The 18,881-nt window shown below is 41.2% G+C and overlaps 1 protein-coding gene across 3 annotated transcripts; it reads right to left on the reverse strand.

Annotated features, from left to right (window-relative positions):
- Positions 1–1,719: 1,719 nt before the first annotated feature.
- On the reverse strand, positions 1,720–18,656 carry dusp10 (dual specificity phosphatase 10). 3 transcript variants are annotated; one of them, XM_058613587.1, is made up of 4 exons: positions 18,564–18,656; positions 13,770–14,632; positions 7,226–7,594; positions 1,720–6,280 (listed from the first exon to the last, which is right to left on the reverse strand). In XM_058613587.1, exons 2-4 carry the CDS (start codon positions 14,584–14,586, stop codon positions 6,015–6,017), a joined length of 1,452 nt encoding a protein of 483 aa, XP_058469570.1. In that variant the 5' UTR covers positions 14,587–14,632; positions 18,564–18,656; the 3' UTR covers positions 1,720–6,014. The 3 variants fall into 3 exon arrangements, with proteins under 3 accessions (XP_058469570.1, XP_058469569.1, XP_058469568.1); XM_058613586.1 differs by lacking the exon at positions 18,564–18,656 and adding an exon at positions 15,678–15,934; XM_058613585.1 differs by lacking the exon at positions 18,564–18,656 and adding an exon at positions 15,696–15,932.
- Between the last annotated feature and the right edge of the window lie 225 nt (positions 18,657–18,881).

Here is an 18,881-nt window from a genome sequence, read left to right on the forward strand (position 1 = left end):
CACTCATCACTTGTAATTAGAAACAACGCTAAAAGACTATTTCTGGGTCTGTTCCTATGGAGAGATCTTGACCCCTGGGCCAACACACACACACCCCTTCCCCCCCCCTTCCTGCCTGCTTTGCCGTGAGGCGGTAGACGTCTGCAAAGTTGGAGTAAATATAGGCCCATAACTCCTGCAGCTATGTGACACATGGTTCAATGGAGGGGAGCAAAGATAATTCACAACTCTGGCCATGTACTCGGACCGCATTTTCAAATGTCAAGTGTCGTCTTGTCTCTTAAAATACATGTCGCAGGGCTTGTTTTTGTTGTTATTGATCCCAATAATCAGTCGCTGGAGCACCCCCCCCCCCCCACCCCCCCCAGCTTCGACTGTAACGTGAGCCCCCCGAGCCCTTGGTCGCGATTTCCTGTTTATCCCTCAGTCTAATATCCGAGTGTTGTAACACACATTGTCCTATCATCAAATGACATGATTGCTGTCAAAATAGTGCCTCATTTGGATGTTTTTCAGCCGCTCTCTCCCGTTTCATGTCATTAAAAGTTGAGTATTTTCATCAGACAAAACAAGCAATTTGTAACGATGACCATTTGCGGAATTGTGCGAAGCCTTTCAAAGTAATTATTTTCTTCACAGACTAAACAATCACTGGACGTCCAGCATTAGCACTATTTTTACCCTTGTTTTTTTGTGTTTAGTGGTTTCTGCTGCTCTTAATATCTGACATATATCTGTTTTATATATCAGAAAGTTCCCAGCCTTCATCCAGGTCACTGTATCTTCAAGAGTGTCGATTGTAGACAAGTACAGTATGAAATAAGTCTATTCTTGTCCCCTGTATATGATACACTATATATAAATATTATATTATATTATATTATATTATATTAGAGTTTGTTTATGGACCACAAAAAGAAAACTGTGGACATTTCATTGCTGTTTATACACAGCCTCTTATAAAGTGGAGAAAAAAACTACTTAAAATAAAACAGAATTATGTAGAACCACTTTAATAAAGCAATATTTGGATTTTATGTAGTTCATGCTTGAGAAAACCTGCATAAGTTTGTGGATCCAAAGATGGACAGGACTGTAGACAGTAGTTAATTCAAGTGTCGGGAATGGCTTTTAATGTTTTTTTTTTTGTTTGTTTTTTCTGATTTTTCAGCTCCTTAAATGTGAATTCTTTGCTCCATCTAACAAAGAAATCATTGAAATTTTTTTTTCGGTTTTTGGACAAAGAGAAACATTGGAGAGCCCCGCGGGGCCAGACTTTGGACACGCCTGAGTTACCATATAGTCGCTAACTTTGAATCTTTGCCGTTTTGGTGCTTAGCTGGAACTTTTTTCTTTATTGAAAACAGCCGCTACAAACGAGCTCAGTGAGAGAAGTGACTGAAGTTTTAAGCTGGGGGAAAATAACCCAACAACAATTAGCCCGAAAGACGAATAAAGGTCCCACAGAGCTGAGGGCAACTTTATAGTTGAGTGATAATCGTTTTTCAGCTTTAAACACTTACATGCAACATAAAAAAACACATCTGGCTCATTTCAGATTTTTATTTTTTTTATTTTTTTACATCTAAATATTTTTCGCCGAATGTCAGAACACTGAAACAAACGAGAAACACGTTTCCCTTTTATCCTGTAGTTGCGGGAGAGAAAGCGGGCGATTGGAAAAACAAAATCAAATCAAAAAGGAGCAGGACACCAGAACAAAGTTGAAGCCTCCCCTGTTTATTTCAAAGCTCACAAGTAGGGATTACAAAAATTACAGTGCTTCAATTGCAATAGTTTAAGGAGTAGTAGGAGAAGAGTAGGAGAGATGACAGACCAGTCGAGGACTTCTGAGCAAGTCATGCAAAAAAAGGTGTGTGGGAGAAGGCCTCCGTTATAATAGCACCCTTTTGTGGAAAAAATAAATCCATCTGTCCGTAGGTCAGTGCAAAAATAGTAATGAATATATGTATACAAAGAAAATAGATATATATTTATATACTGTATATACTTGACTGTCGACTACAGAGACAAGAGAGATACAGAGATTTGTAGAGCGAAAGCCCGTTTTATCCAACCCGAAGCCTCCGAGCACGAGGACGAGAGACTCTGAAACAAGTCTTCTCGTGAAAGTGAGTGCACATCAGACGTGACGGCTCCATATCTGTCGTCCAGATACAAGAACCGTGTTTCTTTCCAAATAAAAGGGAGCCGTGGTCGTTCGGGGCCGTGACCTCGACAGTAAGGATGGACAGCACCGTTGTGACTGCGAGTGTTTTGGCGTTTTTTTTTTCTCCTCACAGAGCAGGGGAGCACACAGCATGCTTCTTCTTTTCGGCACGACACTTTACATTGTTCAGTCAGACAGGTCATTACGTACCAAAAAAAGCCATCGTGTGCCACTGCGGACGAAAAAGATACATCGTTTTTTATAACACTGGCTCAGATGAAAAGCGCTCTCTTTTTTCTTTTCCGAAATGGTGGTCACTGAAAACAAAAGCACAAGCTACTAAACGTATGAGATAAATGGTCATTACAGTAAATACCCTTTTATTTATTTTTTTTAAACATATTGTGGAGCACCAGTCGACGCCAATGACAGCCCCAACAGAAATAACAAGTGAGGGTGCGTCACCACCGTATGAAGTCATTAACTCACACTCGCGTCTCACTTCAGTGTGAGGCTGCAAAGTCACTCTTTAATGACAGTCGGGTTAAAAATAAAAACCTGTTAGTTTTGTTCTTGCATAGGATGATTTCTTTTCACATGAGGGATATATATATATTTTTTTTTTAAGCTTTATTGTTTCAATGTCTGTGTTGTAAAAGCCTGACTGAGTGCACCGTGTGTCGCTTTGGGTTCAGCACTGAACTTACGAAAGAAAAGTTTCTTCTAGCACTTTGAAAGTGATGGATTATTGTACCTGTGCTTCGTTTTTACGCCTTTATTCTAATGCAAACAGACGACGAGAGCCGCACAGAAACAAGGGGAACATAAACGGAACAGAGCGGGAACCGTCGTTTGTGAGGAAGCTGCTAAATGTCATCTTTTTCCTTCTTTTTTTCCCCCCTGTCATGTTTAAACTTGTATCAAAGGACCGCTCGCATCTTTTACATCTCAGAAAAATCTTAATCAGCCCTCGGGTTAATCAAGTTAAAAATTAATTTGGGCTAAACAGGAACTATTCTTAGTTCAAAGGGAAAGATTTTTGGGACACTCGAGGCTCTCAGACAACACTGGCTAAAGCCTGCCAAGGTGTTACTGTGTGCTCCGCTGTATTCAGGTAGTTGAAAAGACGAGTAAACTACACTTTAAAACGCATGCATCCCACCTGGGTACTTAAAAATGCCCCCCCCCCCTTTTTTTTATAAATAAGTATAAATTTTGATTCTTTTTCACCTGTAATTCAAAAAGTCGGTGGTTTGAATATGATCGAAGGCGTGAGGATAAGTGTTTGCCAATGCTACAGGATGAACTTCTTATGTGTGCATATACTCTTTCTTTACTGCGCCCGATTTACAATTCACGCATAGGATTTTTCAGCATCTTTTAAATGCAGCCGACACAAATGCACGTACAATTATATCAGGATATGGTGAGATCATGGTTTATGTTACACACAGCTTTTGTCTTTTTGGAGCAACCTTGGATTCGGACCTCGGTGCGATCAGCGTTTCCTCCACACGTGACGGTGCGCCAGGCACAGGCCCACCGGTGTCACATGAATTAAGGCATTGATAGAGGCACTCGAACTGCACGTGACAGCGGCTCTTATACCTCCACGAGGCAGAAGAGCTCACATTACTGTAGCTCAGTGTCAGTGACAGGCGTGACAGATAAAACAAGGGCCGTGTCACTCAAACTAAAACTGTGACCCACGGGAGGAGGTGTGTGTTTTGTTTTCTAGGTTTTGTTTTTTTTGGTGTGTGTGTGTGTGTGTGTGTACCTCACGACAGAGTATTAGTGCCAAACTGAAGAGAGAAAAAAAGATTTAATCTTTCGAGAATAAAGACGTAGTAATTAAAAAGTACTAATATTATGAGATAAAAGTCATCATTTTACGAGAATAAAATCGTAAAATTATCAGAATAAAGTCGTACTATTATCAGAATAAAGTTGTAATTTTAAAAATGTCATATTACGAGAATAAAGAAGTAATTTTCCGAGAATAAAGTGGTAATTTTACAAGAATAAAGTCGTAACTTTACAAGAATAAAGTCGTAATTTTACAAGAATAAAGTCGTAATTTTGTGAGATTCCTTTTTATCATTATCTAATGTATTGTTAATAAAGAATATAGCAACAGAACTCGGATGTAACCAAATGAATTATTCAGTTTGGCCCTGATAATCTGTCGTAGTACCTCTACTCTGCTACTTGAGAATGACCCAAATCATAGTTGAAAATGCTATGACAACAACAACAACAACAAAAGAGACCATGCAGCTACAAGAGACGGGAAGGACTGGGGTCAGAGTTTCCACGTTCTGTCTCTGCGGAGAGACATTTTCTCCTTTCATATCAAATTTAAACCGCCACCCGAACGTTCCACACGTGAAGCAGAAAGTATGTTGCTATCTGCATGGAATCAAGGCCCTGGTATACTTCTGTGCACAACTCGCACGGACCAAATTGCGCCATCCACGTGCAGGCAGTGCGTGCAAGCCCAGATTTTGGAACCACTCGCAGAGAGCGCGTTGGGTGTGTCTAGTTCAACCAGACGTGTCCTAAGGAGCTGTAGCATTGTTCTCTTCTTCTTTGGTAGTTTGTTGTTCCCTGCGTCCAGACTTGTACCGCCACCCGATGGGGAAGTGGGATACTACAGGACCCTTCTGCGCAAGTATACTAGGGTCCGCGATAGGCATGTGTGCGGAAGTACACCAGGACCTTGAAACTTAAGTTGTCCTGCGTATTCACCATCACGAAAATGGGCCGATAATAAAAAAATGTACGTACGTAATTCAGAACCTTGCACAGAAAGGGAAACTTTGACCCCCGACCCCCGGAGTACATAACAACAGAGGTGGTTTAAGTGTGAAGTGGAGCAAAAAGAATAGAACACAGGAGGCAGAAGCAGGCAGTGAAATTTGTGCCCCTGTTACATCAAACATCACCAGTAGCCCTGTTTTGTAATAATATTCACTGAAGTTTTTTTTTTTTTTTCTTCCAGCCATGCATAGAAAACTCACATGGCTACATGGCTCTGCAGACACCTAAAACATATGCTTCTGTGGATGCAGGAATGGGCAAAAAAACAATAAAATAAATGTGAAGCAAAAAAAAAACATCAACATGAAATTGTGGTTGGACTGACAAAAGTAATTACAAACAAACACATCGAGAATGACATTTCAGCAAAGCGCTGGAAACGTTTTGTAATCATTACCCATATATACACATAAGATCAAGGTCTCGGTTGCATTCCGTTCTGAAATTATTGCACAGTGAGCCACCACGGGCTCGTCATGGTCACCCCCATAAACCCCTGTATAAAAATAGAACAACAACATTAACACACCAAACATGTCTTCTACTTCTTTTTTCTTTTGTTTTTTCTTCTCAGGCACTGCTGTGGCCAACTCTGCCCGAGTCGCCAAACAAAAACTGTGCCACAGTGTGAGCTTTAGTAGGAGTTTCTTTCTCTTTTTTTCTTCAGTAATTACCCTTAAGGATAGAGTATATCTTTCCCAAACTGATTTTCTTCTCCCTAAGTATTCACTCCGCCTCTGCGATCACAAATGGAAATCTATCCCACTGACCGCTTCCTCCCCTTCTTCTCTCCGCCTCTCTAACTCATCTCCTCAGCCCCGGACATCGGCCAGGTCCAAACAGCAGGGATTTTTGGCATTTTTCATCACCACTGACCCACAGCTTTGGCAAACTCCAGAGAGTCCAAGATGAGCATGAGGAGATTCGAGAAGAACACAGCGTCTTTCTCACTCATGCTTCAAAAAAAAACCAGCTGGTCTCTCTTGGAAAAAAAACAGTACAATTCAGAAGAGGGGGCTTAGTTTTACACAACAGTCTCCACGCCGATTAACTTTGGCGTGAGGATTCGCGGCGTTATTCCGTTGTTCAGGTCCTCCTCGAACTCCAACAGTTGTCCCATGAAGTTGAGGTTCGGGGAGATGATGGGCCTCCTGGTTTTGACAAACTTGTAGGCGTCCGTCATAGTCATCCAGGTGTGCTTCATCAGGTAGGCGATCACGATGGTGGCGGAACGGGACACGCCTGCCTGGCAGTGGATCAGAAGGCCCATACCTGCTTGATGTGCTTCCTCTGCAAAGAGGAACAACACAAAACAGTCATTAAAGTCAAATATAATCGACAGGGAAGTTCAAGTTCCTGCAAATACAAAGAATAATGCAGATTGACTGTTTGATAAAAGCACTGCAGTTCAACTAGTGTCCTTTATTTATATCAAGAATACCCAAGACCCGTAACTGCACTACTCTAAATACTGCTTATTTTAAAGGGACCATGTGTGTGTACACAGATCATGTCCATCAGGTGCGTCCATATTAACCCTATTTATTATCAAACGTACTTGTATGACTTTAAATGTCAAAAATGAACTATTTCCTTTTTATACTGTATAGTCAGGGTGGAAGTTACAGTTACAAAGCAGGTGATCTTTTGCCTCATGCTTCTTTTAATCCATCCATTCAGTATTAACATTATTAAGGATTGTATTCACCTTGAGGTGAATTTAGATTATAGAGAACACTGGCCCTGGATTAGGTGTTTGTTACTGGCTGACACCCTGAGGTGTCTGAGTAGGTGTTGACAGAGAAATATGTTCGACGATCACATCTCTGCACCTCACTGACCTCCTTTATTTTAGTAATAATAACAGTTTGCTATACCACTTAAAAAAGGACATAACCATGTACAGGAGTTGTTCTTTTTACACAACACTGTCTTTGTCTCCAAAATGTAGGATTTCAGTCTCCACAGATTCAGTTTTGTCATCAATTTTCAAAAGATAATATGGATTCAGGGGATGTAAAGAGTAAAGACTGACACAGTTCCTTTTAACATGATGATGAAGTGTCACCATATGATCATTCTTCCAAACTAGAATTTATAAAACATAACGCTGTAGTGCAAACAGTTATTTCTATTTCTCTCACTCATGAGAAGATTGCAGGTTTAACCTCACAAGTCTCTATAGAACCGTGATTTGAAAAGGTCTAAAGCAACACGACGTGACCGTTTCCATACCGATGAATTCAAACGCCTCCTCGAAGTACTGTCGCAGGTTCTGCTTGTTGCTGTCGGTGGCAGGGAGGCGCTTGTATATGAAGAGGCCCGTGTCATAGTGGTAGAGCGGCAGGTGCGTGGTCACGTTGAGGATGTAGCCGATGTTTAGGCGCTGCAGCAGGTTGATGTCCTGAGCGTCCTGCTCGTTCCCCAGGTAGAGGAACGGCAGGATTGGTGTCAGCTCCGCGTTCTCTATGTCTGGGGTGGAGGGCAGGGAGTGAGGTAGCGCCCCCGTCAGGCCGGCGGCTGCACCCATGTCCAAGCCCTCGTGAAGGTGCAGTGAATGCTCGCACAGGTTCTCGTGGCTCTGCCTGAAGCTGCCAAGGCCTCCTGTGAACGCATATCCATAAAAAAAATATTAATATATATATATATATATATATATATATAAAAGCATAAAGCATATATAAAGCATGTAATGTCATAACATGTTTCGGTAACTCCTGGCAACCAAGGCTCTCCAATAATGTGGACTTAATGATCGCAATTATACGTATGCTATATATAACCTCTTAAAATTTAAACAATAGACCTGTTGAACATTGTTTAATGTTTCCTTTTTTAAACCATGACTTTGCTCTAAATGCAAATGGCCCCCTGTAGCTGAAACTAGTAATGTCAGGGGTTTAGAGTTCAATTCTCAACGGCGGCTTAGAATACACTCACTCGTGCTTGTGTCCACAACACGACACACATGACGGCCAAGTCGAGCTAAATGTTGCACACACATCTTATCCAGGTCAACTGTCCACTGTTTTGAGAAGCAGAGACACTTTCCACCCGTGAAACAACATGAGAGAAATCCCCCTTGTTACGCTGCAGGTAAATGGATGCAATTAATGTTTAATCTCTCCTCACTGGACATCTGCACTTCTCCAAATAACTGCTTTGCACCTGTTGCCAGTGATGCCATCAGCCAAAGTTTCCCTTCAGTTGTGGGGGAGGGGTGGAAAATGGAAAGTGTTACACCATCACACACACACACACACACACGTTTGTGAAGATATTCTTCTTAGGACTTAGGCAGCCCTTAACAAAGTGTTATTTTTATACTTCACCATCACCAGTGCTAAACAGTGTTGTAATATAACGAAGTACAAATACTCACGTATCTACTTATTTATATTTCTAGCAACTTTAAATAAATAAATGACTTAATGCTACACGAGAACTACATGCTAAAATTACACTTAAACTACACTATAACACACTAGACCAACATGCTAAAACTACACTATAACACACTAGAACTACATGCTAAAACTACACTAGAACTACATGCTGAAACTACACTAGAACTACATGCTAAAACTACACTGTAACTACAGTAGAACTACATGCTAAAAACTACACTATAACACACTAGAACTACATGCTAAAACTACACTATAACACACTAGAACTACATGCTAAAACTACACTAACACACTAGAACTACATGATCAAATTACACTTAAACTACACCATAACACACTAGAACTACATGCTAAAACTACACTATAACACACTAGAACTACATGCTAAAAGTACACTATAAGTACACTAGAACTTCATGCTAAAACTACACTAGAACTACATGCTAAAACTACACTATAACACACTAGAACTACATGCTAAAATTACACTAGAACTACATGCTAAAATTTCACTAGAACTACATGCTAAAACTACACTATAACACACTAGAACTACATGCTAAAATTACACTAGAACTACATGCTAAAATTACACTAGAACTACATGCTAAAATTTCACTAGAACTACATGCTAAAACTACACTATAACACACTAGAACTACATGCTAAAATTACACTAGAACTACATGCTAAAATTACACTAGAACTACATGCTAAAATTTCACTAGAACTACATGCTAAAACTACACATGTCATACACTATAACACACTTACTTAAACCAGTGTTGTAATGTAAGTAAGTACAAATGCTTCTTTACTGTACTTTGTTATATATTTCTAGCAACTTTAACTTTTACTCCACCACATTTCCTCTAACTATCTTTGTTAATCGTAACTACCAAATAAATTCATAAGAAAAAGAGTTGGTCATGGTCTGTCTTTAATATAGAGCCTTTCTCGTCTTGATGAGCTGCTTTACACTACAGTTTTAAACCAGCTGCCTCATTAGGACCAGGTTTTAGTCTCCATGAGGACTAATAGGTCCTTACAAGGTCAGTGTTTATGCCAAGAAATGTCCTAAAGAGGTAACAACACACACACTCTCTCTATTTCATGGTATAAGTGAGGTCATCACACAAATTCCCCCACAGTGAGCAGACACATGGAGATCACCTAACTGTTCATCTATGACTACAGACATAAACTGGACATTAGTGTGATACTGGCTCAGCCTGAAGTGGGGTGGGGGTGTTGTAGTAATAATTATACTCCAAAGGGAAGTACTAAACATGGAGGGACATTCCAGTGATGATGATATTTTTCTTTTATTTTTAGTTTCCATTACAGACTTAAGCGTGGACGATGCGCCACATTTAGGTGAAACTGAGCTAAAGGGATATTTGAGGCCAAACCAGACGACGGATAATCAAAATATTCACTGTATGTAAAATAATATAGAATGTATATTCAGCTATGTAATATTATTATTATTATTATTGTTGTTGGTAAGCAGAACAACTAAAAATATAAAGGACCAAGAAAGTAAAAGCACCATTTTGGTTGTGGCATGGACATGAACTCAGATTCAGGAACAACTGTTAATTTTGTGAAATAAGGGACTTTTTGATATTTAATAACCACACAGAAAAAAAGAAAAGCATGTACTAGTGCAGAGATGTCAGAATGTCCTTTACATGTGGCCCACCACTTAATATCATGTTACAATGAAAACATGGCCCGCAACTATATTAACAGCAATATTGTCAAAAAAGTAATAAGACATTCAGTTTAAATTGTCCATGTTATTATTTACTTCTGGTACGTCTGGTTTTTCATATTAATAGATTTATTTTGCTTCATATATATGTTTTTATTCAGGAAGTGAATGTCATTCCGTAGACTTTTACTTTGAAATCTGTGATATATCATCACAAATATCGTTGTGATATCGTGATGGAATACTGTGTTATAATTGTAAGATCATATTGCCCACACGCTACTAATCAGGTGTTTTTCCCACTTTTTTCCTCAGGACCAGCCCCCTCCTGACCAGATTAGATGGTCATTAGCCCCCAAGTCATTTGTTACTGTGTAGTTTGGTTTGAATCAAGATATATATCCCTATTGACACTGCGGAAATCCATAACAGTGGTTTGAGCTCTGGGTTCTCAAGTTAAGAGTATTAGTAGTAATAGTACTAGTAGTAGTACTAGTGGTGGTGGTGGTGGAGGTTAAACTAGTAATTTTGATTCCATAGTCCAAAATTGTGCATGTTTTGTTGAAAGTGTCTCGTGCAGGCAGGTCTTTGCAACTAAAAAAGTTCTGATAAACAACTCTATCGGGTCGTGTAAAAAACATTTTTCTTTTTTTTAGCCACATCCACTTCATATTATGTCAATATGTCAAAGCTTATGATTCGTGGTTCCAGAAATACCCAAAACTGCTCTGTGTTGTGCAAATAAACATGATGTAATGGAATGGAGACGTGGTGACTGTGCTGCACCAATGATCCGACTGTTGACCTTATTGTGATAATAATGCTATTTTGACGATGATGTTTATATGAGTTGCTATGAGACTCTTGCTGCGTTCGTCTTCCTGTTTACATGTTTCTGAGCAAAGTTCGATGATGACTCATGGCGACTTTATGTATACACCTCTCTGAAAAATGCAAATAGGACATTATTATTTGATTAAAACGTGCCTGTGTTACTTCATCCCACTCCCTCTCAAACACTGAACGGCTATTATTTTATTTTTATTTATTTATTGCCTTTAATGGATGAAAATTAACGTAGGTGGAATCAAACCTGAGTCACTGCAATGGAAACGTTGCTGTTATATCTATTTTGTGGTTTTGCGGCCTATATATCACATTTGAATATATATATATAATAAATTAATAAACAAGCTGCACATGTCTACATAATGTGACATACTTTACATTTTAACTATTTCAGAGTATGACCTTATTCAGTGACTTGTGTACCACTATCGACAAACTGACATTTAATTCATCTCGGTTTATTGTTGCTAAACATTTATCAAGCACTAACTGTTAAAAACAACTTGCTGTTTTGGCTCATCTTTGTTCTTCAAGTCAAAAAAACACCTTATTTTCACAGTTAACTGGGAATAACAGAAGCTCCAGAAGCAGCATGTCGCTGTCAGACAGAATCTGTCGAGTGTGACCGTCTGTCATTATCTTCGACTAAAGTTGCGCAGGAAAAAAAACAAAACATGAAACATGTTTCTATCACTTTCACAAAGCCCGTGGCTCAGTTCCTGCTCTGAAATAACTGCTTCTGCCTCGCTGGGGCCCTCTCACGCCACAGAAACCCGCTGTTTCCCACTCTTTACCCCAAACCCTTGCGACACAACTGACACGTTGTTTATGGCAGTTCTGACAGGTTACATGTAACGTATCACTGCGCCGTGCTGCTGCAGCAGATCCTGAACGGAAACTTGTGTGTTTCCACTGGAGCATATTTACAATAAATCATGACAAGTAAGACCTGCTGGTAACAGCAAATAATGGAACACGAGTCAGTTATTCAGCGTCATTCATACATGTTTGAAATATTTCACTATTACTGCTTACTTGTGATAACAATCTCTGCCAACTTCCCCTTAGTTAAAACCCCCTAGTTATTATGAGGGAGTGAATATTTAACCACCATTACATTATAGAGAGACATAAAGGTTTAGTAGCAAAAATAATTATGACTCAAATGAGGCTCAAACGTTACAAATGTTGTGCTTAGGGCTGGTTTTTTATGAACTATGACACAAAATGTTTGAGCACATGCAGTCAAATGAAAATAAAAGTCATTTGGTTTTATGACAGAGAGGGTGGCGGCAAGACGTGAAGCAGGAGAGGGAAGAGCAAGGTGGTCGGCCGGTTCCTCCCACTGAGGCGAGCTTCAGACGGACCTGCCTCCTCCATCAAAGCGAGATCAAGGTGCTGTGATTTTACAGTGAGACAGTGACTGGGAGGCATTCAGGAAACAAAAATTCCCAGTCCAGCCTCCTATACTTACTCCTCCAGCTCCTAATACACACTCACTCTCCCTGCCAAATGTGTCAAACAAGACACCTGGTAGTTAAGCTCACCTGCCACAGTGCAAATATTTATTCAGCCAATCACATGACGGCACCTTAATGCATTTTAGGGCATGAATAAGTGGTCAAGACGACCTGCCCAAGTTCAAACTGACCAAATGGTGAATTAAATGAATTTAAATGTGGCATTATTGTTGCCAAAAGGGCTGTTCTCAGTGTGTCAGAAACTGCTGATCAACTGGGATTTTCACACACAACCATTACCAGGGTTTACAGATAGGGGTCCAAAAAAAAGAGAGAGAAATCCAGCAGTTCTCCAGGAGTAAATGCCTTGTTGATGCTGGAGGTCAGAGGAGAATGAAATGATAGGAAGGCAACAGTAACTCCAATAACTACGTTTAACAACCACGGTATGAAGCTCTCTGAACTCTAAAGATGTGGTCATCTACAGCAGCAGAAGACCACACTGGACACTAATATGTGTCATGTGTGCCTAACAAAGTGGCCAGTGAGTGTGTGTTTATGTGTGAGGGTAGACAGAGTGTAACCAGTGCCAGAGGTTTGTTGAAGTAAAGTAAAGGTCAAAATTTAGAAACTTTAGAAGCTTTACTCGCCCACTGCTTTTGCTTTCACACCGTTTTACATATCAGTTTGTATTCCACTTCCACTTGAACCTCTGTAACGGCTCAATCACGCAATTGTTTTCACATTTCTTAAACTAAAATTCACTCCAGCCAGAGTCGACAAAGGCCTGTGAAAATGTATCTTTCTGCCTCTTTTAATAGGGGGAATCAATCTTTCCCCGTCTTGTGGTGCAGAACTTTTCAAAATCAACAAATGCACATTACATTTTAGCTTTTGTTAAATGAGTTCCTATTGGTGCCACATGTATTCGCGCTCTCTCTCTCTCTCTCTCTCTCTCAGTATAGCAGTGTTTAGGTCTTGTGTCGCCCAGCCACATTCCTGCACTGCACACAGGAAGTGATTTGTTTTATGTCAAGACAGAAGTAGCCAACAGCAACACTGCATTAGTAAAGTGAGACGGCGGCAAACGGGTTGGAGTATGACTGAAAACACAAAGAAGTGTCCACAAAAAGAGGAGAATTCTACTGCTCAGAAAACCCTGATCATTCAGCTCTTTGACGGGATAAATGCTTCTTGTCCCCAACCGCCTTTGTGCAACTGCTGTATACACGCAAACGCTCCCTCAGTCAGGTCTGATAGTAGTGCTTGGCGGAGCCTGTTTTCAGATGAAAGATGCAGAATATAAATAATGTTCTTCAACAAAAATCCTCATCAAACCTTACCTTTGAGGATGATGGGGTCCTTGCCCTCCCTTCTCAGCGACTCCAGGACCACGTGCAGCGGCTGGGACGAGGTGAGCCGGTTGGGGTCCGCCGTGTTCTCATCGTAAACCACAATCTCTTTGGAGAAGATGCCCTTAAAGGAGTCCTTGCCCTCCCGGCAGGAGATCAGGTCCAGCACAGTGATCTTGCCCTGCTGCAGCCGCCGCCGGCTGATCTTGTCGGAGCAGTTGATGTGCACGGCCCCACGGATGTGCCTCTTGTTGTACTCCATGAAGGGCCGACAGTCGATGATCACCGGCACTGGCCCTATGGGGTGCCCCATGGGGCAGCAGGTCATGCGCTTGGCCAGCTCGTTGGCATGGATGACCCTCACGGTGGATATGGCCTTTGGAGTTCCCGAGGTGAGGCTGGGGGTGCTTCGTGCCTCGTGGTTGCTGACCATCGGCGTGGGAGGCGTGGCATAGCTGAGGTTGGGGCTGCTGGCGCTCACCGGGCTGTGGCTGAGGCTCTGGCTGTCCTTCTCATAGGTAGTCACAGAGCAACAGCTGGCACTGCTGCATCCACACGACAATGAGCGCGTGGAGCCCTTGGATGAGGGCATATACGTCACAAGATTAGCCGTCGCTCGGATCGTCACCACGGTGGTGCTGATTACTGTCTCGCTGCTCTCGCTGCACACACTGCTGCTGCTGCTGCTGCTGCTGCTGCTGGCGATGGAGTCCAGGTAGCTGGTGTCCAGGCGCAGTTGGAGTTCCTGAGGTCGGATTGGCCTTGGCAGCGCCACCACAATTCTGTCGTCGAGAGGAGATGGAGGCATGGGGAGGCCGAGGGCTGGACGTCTATGGAGAACTCAACAAGCCGCTCTGTAAAGGGAGGGACAACAAGAAAGAAGGAAGACATGAGGACGAGAGTGATCACACAGGGCCATGCAACCTCTTGTCTGTTTGATCAACGTGCAGATAAGACAACGGCTGCTGGAGCCGAATATTAGTAGTGTCAACACCTGCAGGGCAACACCCAAGTTGGTGAGAAGACTTGTGACAAACTGTTCACGAATAATAATATTTATCCACAGTGGAATCATCTAATCTGTCTGCAGTTGGAGCTGTATTTGATGTGAATCATCCCCCAGCTCTATACTGTACATGTGTGTGTGATGTTGGATTTTTTTATTCACTCCAACCCTGGACTCTCTGATCCAAAGCTTGCAGAGAGAAAGAGAGAGAGCGAGAGAGAGAGAGAGAGAAAATAAAATACTGCATCAGCCACGCCGCAGTTTGGTCTCTCTCTCCCCTCTGATGGAAAAGTCTGAGTACATGAAAAAAAAAGAAGAAGAAATAAATGGGGTGGCATTTTTCTTTTGATCTGCAGCCTGAGCGTTTGTTTAAAAAAAATTATTAAAATAAAAAGCATGTCATCGTGGCACATTGCGTAAATGACACCCGCCGAGCTTCTCTTCTCTTTTATTTATTTTATTTATACATTTTTGTTTGCCTGTCCCGGCCATCGCTGCAGGTTCAGCCTCAGCACAAATCATTCATGGCCAAAAATTCATTGAAGAAACCGGCATGAGAACGTGCCGAGAATGTGTGAGCTGGCTTCTGAGGACGAGGCGAGCTGAGCTGAGCTGGATCACTGGAGGAAATCCAACCAAAAATTTCACACCAGCATGAATTACATATATAATCAAATGTAAAATATAGAGAGAAATATGACATGGCTGTATTTTAAAAGAAAAAAAAAAGAAAAGGAGGGGGTTTAACTTTTATCTCAATATTGAGATACAATTAAGAATAAAACGGTTGCAGCAATTTTTAAAATTCCTCGTCATTAATAATAGAAATCTCTATGACTGTGCATTTCAACAACAACTTGTGCCTCGGATTATATTTAATCACTCAAACTTGCCTCGGATGTGCTTCTTACCGGAGAGTCTCGCGCTGCGCTGTGGATGGATGAACGACTGTTATGCTGCTCTCGCTCGTCTCGCTCGCGGACAACGTTGCCTCCATTCAGTCCATCCCCGTGTTGTGGATCGGCAACATTTTTTTTTTAGTACTTTAACCCTGCTGCTCCCCCCAGAAATAACACGGGAGCACGTCTGCCAGCCTACACGCGCGGATTGACGCCACTCTGAGCCAATGCGCGACTTCATTAATATTACATTTGCACCGTTTTTGGTACAGTAAGGTCCGGCCCCACCCCCGCGATGGGCGTGGCCTCGCCGAGCCCGCTGCCTCCGCTGTGTGGATGGAGGGGGACGAGGAGGATAAGGGGGAGGAGCTTCAACGCCGTCAGTCCCACATACAAGGAGGAGGATGATGTCACTGTCAGCCAATCACGAGTCTCCCCGGGAGGCTCGAGGAAGGAGCTACGGTGCCTTCACGTGCTGCTCGTAAAAAGAACACAACAGAGCTGTGTTGTAGTAGATGACGAGTTAAAGTAAACGCACCATTAACACGTACATTTATATCTATATTACACACATTTATACAGATTATATTTAATATATAGATATACACGTAAATTATTCGTAGTCGCCATTAGTGTAAAATGTTGGGTTTTATATTTTAAGAAGAGTTGATCACGTTCCACAGATACTTTAGTTTATTTGACGTAATATAGGCAATGGTTCACACCATTGCATTGTATAGTGTATTTAGATCTAATTTAATCTCACATGACAGGCTGTTTGTTTGTTTTTTACATTTTTTACATTTGGCCCTGATCCTCTTCTGTAGTTTTGTCGTTGACGTAAATAACCCCTAACCCCTAAATCCCCCCTGAATCTCTGTTTCAGTTAAAGTCAGTTAAAGAGCTAACGAGCGACTTCTCACTTGATTTATAACATGAATTAACATTTTCCTGTGGAGTTAATGTCCCAATTACTAGTTTGAGGTCTTCACTGGAACGTGGAGCGAGGAAAATAGATGATAAAAGGATGGCACAGTGGACACCACTGTGATTGACAGCTGATGTAATCCAACAGACGCTCGGTTGCAGGCAACATCTGCACAAATTGCCGTGGTGCTGTCAAATCGCGAAACTCAAGGTTTAGAAATGTGAGTTTAGTTTTTTTTCGCAACCAGAAAAACTACTTCCATTTTCATATACCGTGTGTGGGACCACATTCTTAACAGTTACTTCTAATAAGATGTACACCTGCCTAAAATCCAGTGTGTAAGAAATAGCAAGACTGCAGATTGTAACAAATGGAGGACTTCCCCCTTTCACCCTTCCCTTTCCAAAGCATGTGATGGAAATTGTGTATTCACATTTGACATCATGGCACACAGGAACTGTGAATCCACTTCTGCCTCCATCATGAATTCATATATGTGATCTATCGTGTGACTTTGACTTTCTGTGTCTGTCTAAATACTTTGGGCATTGAGGAACAAGCGATTAAAAATACAACACCAGGGATGGTTTTAACTGCAAGTGCAATAAATCAACAAAATAAATCTAAACTAAGTTGATATTTAAAGCTGCATAATTTGCTCCTCACATACATTTTTTTCCAGGTACTTGGCAGGAAGGTTGTTGTTTCCAACATCTTGAGATTCTGCCTCAGTGTCTTCTTCTTCTTCTTCCTCCTCCTTGTGTAATCCCAGATTGACTCCATGATACTGACTTCATGGATCCGTGGGGGCCACACCATCTGCTGCAGGACCCCTCCTCTTGTCTCTGAAGGTAGGTTTTTTTTTTTATGATTCTGGCTGTATATATGATTGTGGTTGTTGTCAGATGTTGCAGAGTGATTTGGGGGACGGATTAGACGCCTCACTGATGCATCGTAGGCTAGACATCTATTTATCTACATCTGTATTTATGCAAATCACTGATTGACAGTCATATTTTGAATCCACATGCAGTGAACCTTCTGTAAGGTGTTTTACTTTTACCTTTGAATAATACATTTGGCGAGTCCCACAAAGGGGAAATTTACATAGTCACAGCAGCAAGGACAGTAAAGATAATATATAATAAACATGCGTTTCCACATATGTGGAAGTACAATATAGGAAGATATTAACAATACAACCGTAGCGACTCTAAATCCTAAATGAAAACGCCATTTAACTCCATTTAAGTTTGTGCAGTTTATTACACAAAGTGATCACCGACAAACTGTCACAGATGAGAATGAATATTACGATACAAAAAAAACCTAAGATCTATAACGGATATTAATAGCGTAACGGGCCGGAGCCAAACTCCCCCTCATTGTCTAAAAAAACCATGTGCACATGAACAGGTGGGAGGTCTTTAAAAATGAGAAATACAAATTAAAGTAAAGGTTTTTAGCTCCTACGACGACTATAAAAAGTTCAAAAAGAACGTACATTATAAACAGGCTAGATATTTACAGTATACATACACACTGTAAGTTAGCATGTACATCTTGTTGTATATGCATACAAAACAAACTTCTTAGTATATGTAAACTATTCCATTGTTCATTCATTCAGTATTTATTACAGCACCCTTTGAACTCTGTTTGCTATTCACACACACATACACACACACACACAGTCTGACCTGTGTGTCAACCTTAAATAATGTTTGCTGTATAGATACAAATCTATTTGTAGAATTTTAAATGTTTGAGGGAAAATATCCCTCCGGCAGAGCTTGTAAACAAAAACCAACCAGCCTCACCTGCAGGAACACGTCATCAATTTTGCATTTCCTCGTATGAAAGCACCTAAATTTCTTATGAATTCGCTGCCTTTTCTCCAGATGACTCACTTTAGAGCCGGTTATCTGTTTCTCATTCAGTGTCACACTCACCACTTCGGTCGCTTGCAACGAGGAGCGTAAAGAACGAAAGAATCCGGACCCACAGTAAACGTTTGATGGAGGTTATAGTGTGTCAGCACGCCGTCCGGATTTTAATAGCAGGCCATTAATACATCACACCACTCTTAAAGGCAATGTGAGTGCAGTTTACCCTCATTATGACTCACACTAACTTAAATATTAACCAGTGCTGTGTGACACAGCTGTTAAACTCACCTGACAGCGCACACACTTTGTCTTATTGTTGCCGTTTATGGCCGAGCTGAGGTCATCCCCGGTTAGTGTTAAATGACATTTGCTTTGACTCAC

Source organism: Solea solea, chromosome 17, assembly GCF_958295425.1.
Source record: "Solea solea chromosome 17, fSolSol10.1, whole genome shotgun sequence".
Classification (NCBI taxonomy): domain Eukaryota; kingdom Metazoa; phylum Chordata; class Actinopteri; order Pleuronectiformes; family Soleidae; genus Solea; species Solea solea.

Bases quoted from the DNA above. Each gene is read 5' to 3' on its own strand.
- dusp10 (XM_058613587.1), bottom strand. From the start codon at position 14,586: ATGCCTCCATCTCCTCTCGACGACAGAATTGTGGTGGCGCTGCCAAGG. The intron at 7,595-13,769 runs GTAAGGTTTGAT...ATGCGTTCACAG, and splicing joins GGACCCCATCATCCTCAAAG to GAGGCCTTGGCAGCTTCAGG. The intron at 6,281-7,225 runs GTATGGAAACGG...TCCTCTTTGCAG, and splicing joins GGAGGCGTTTGAATTCATCG to AGGAAGCACATCAAGCAGGT.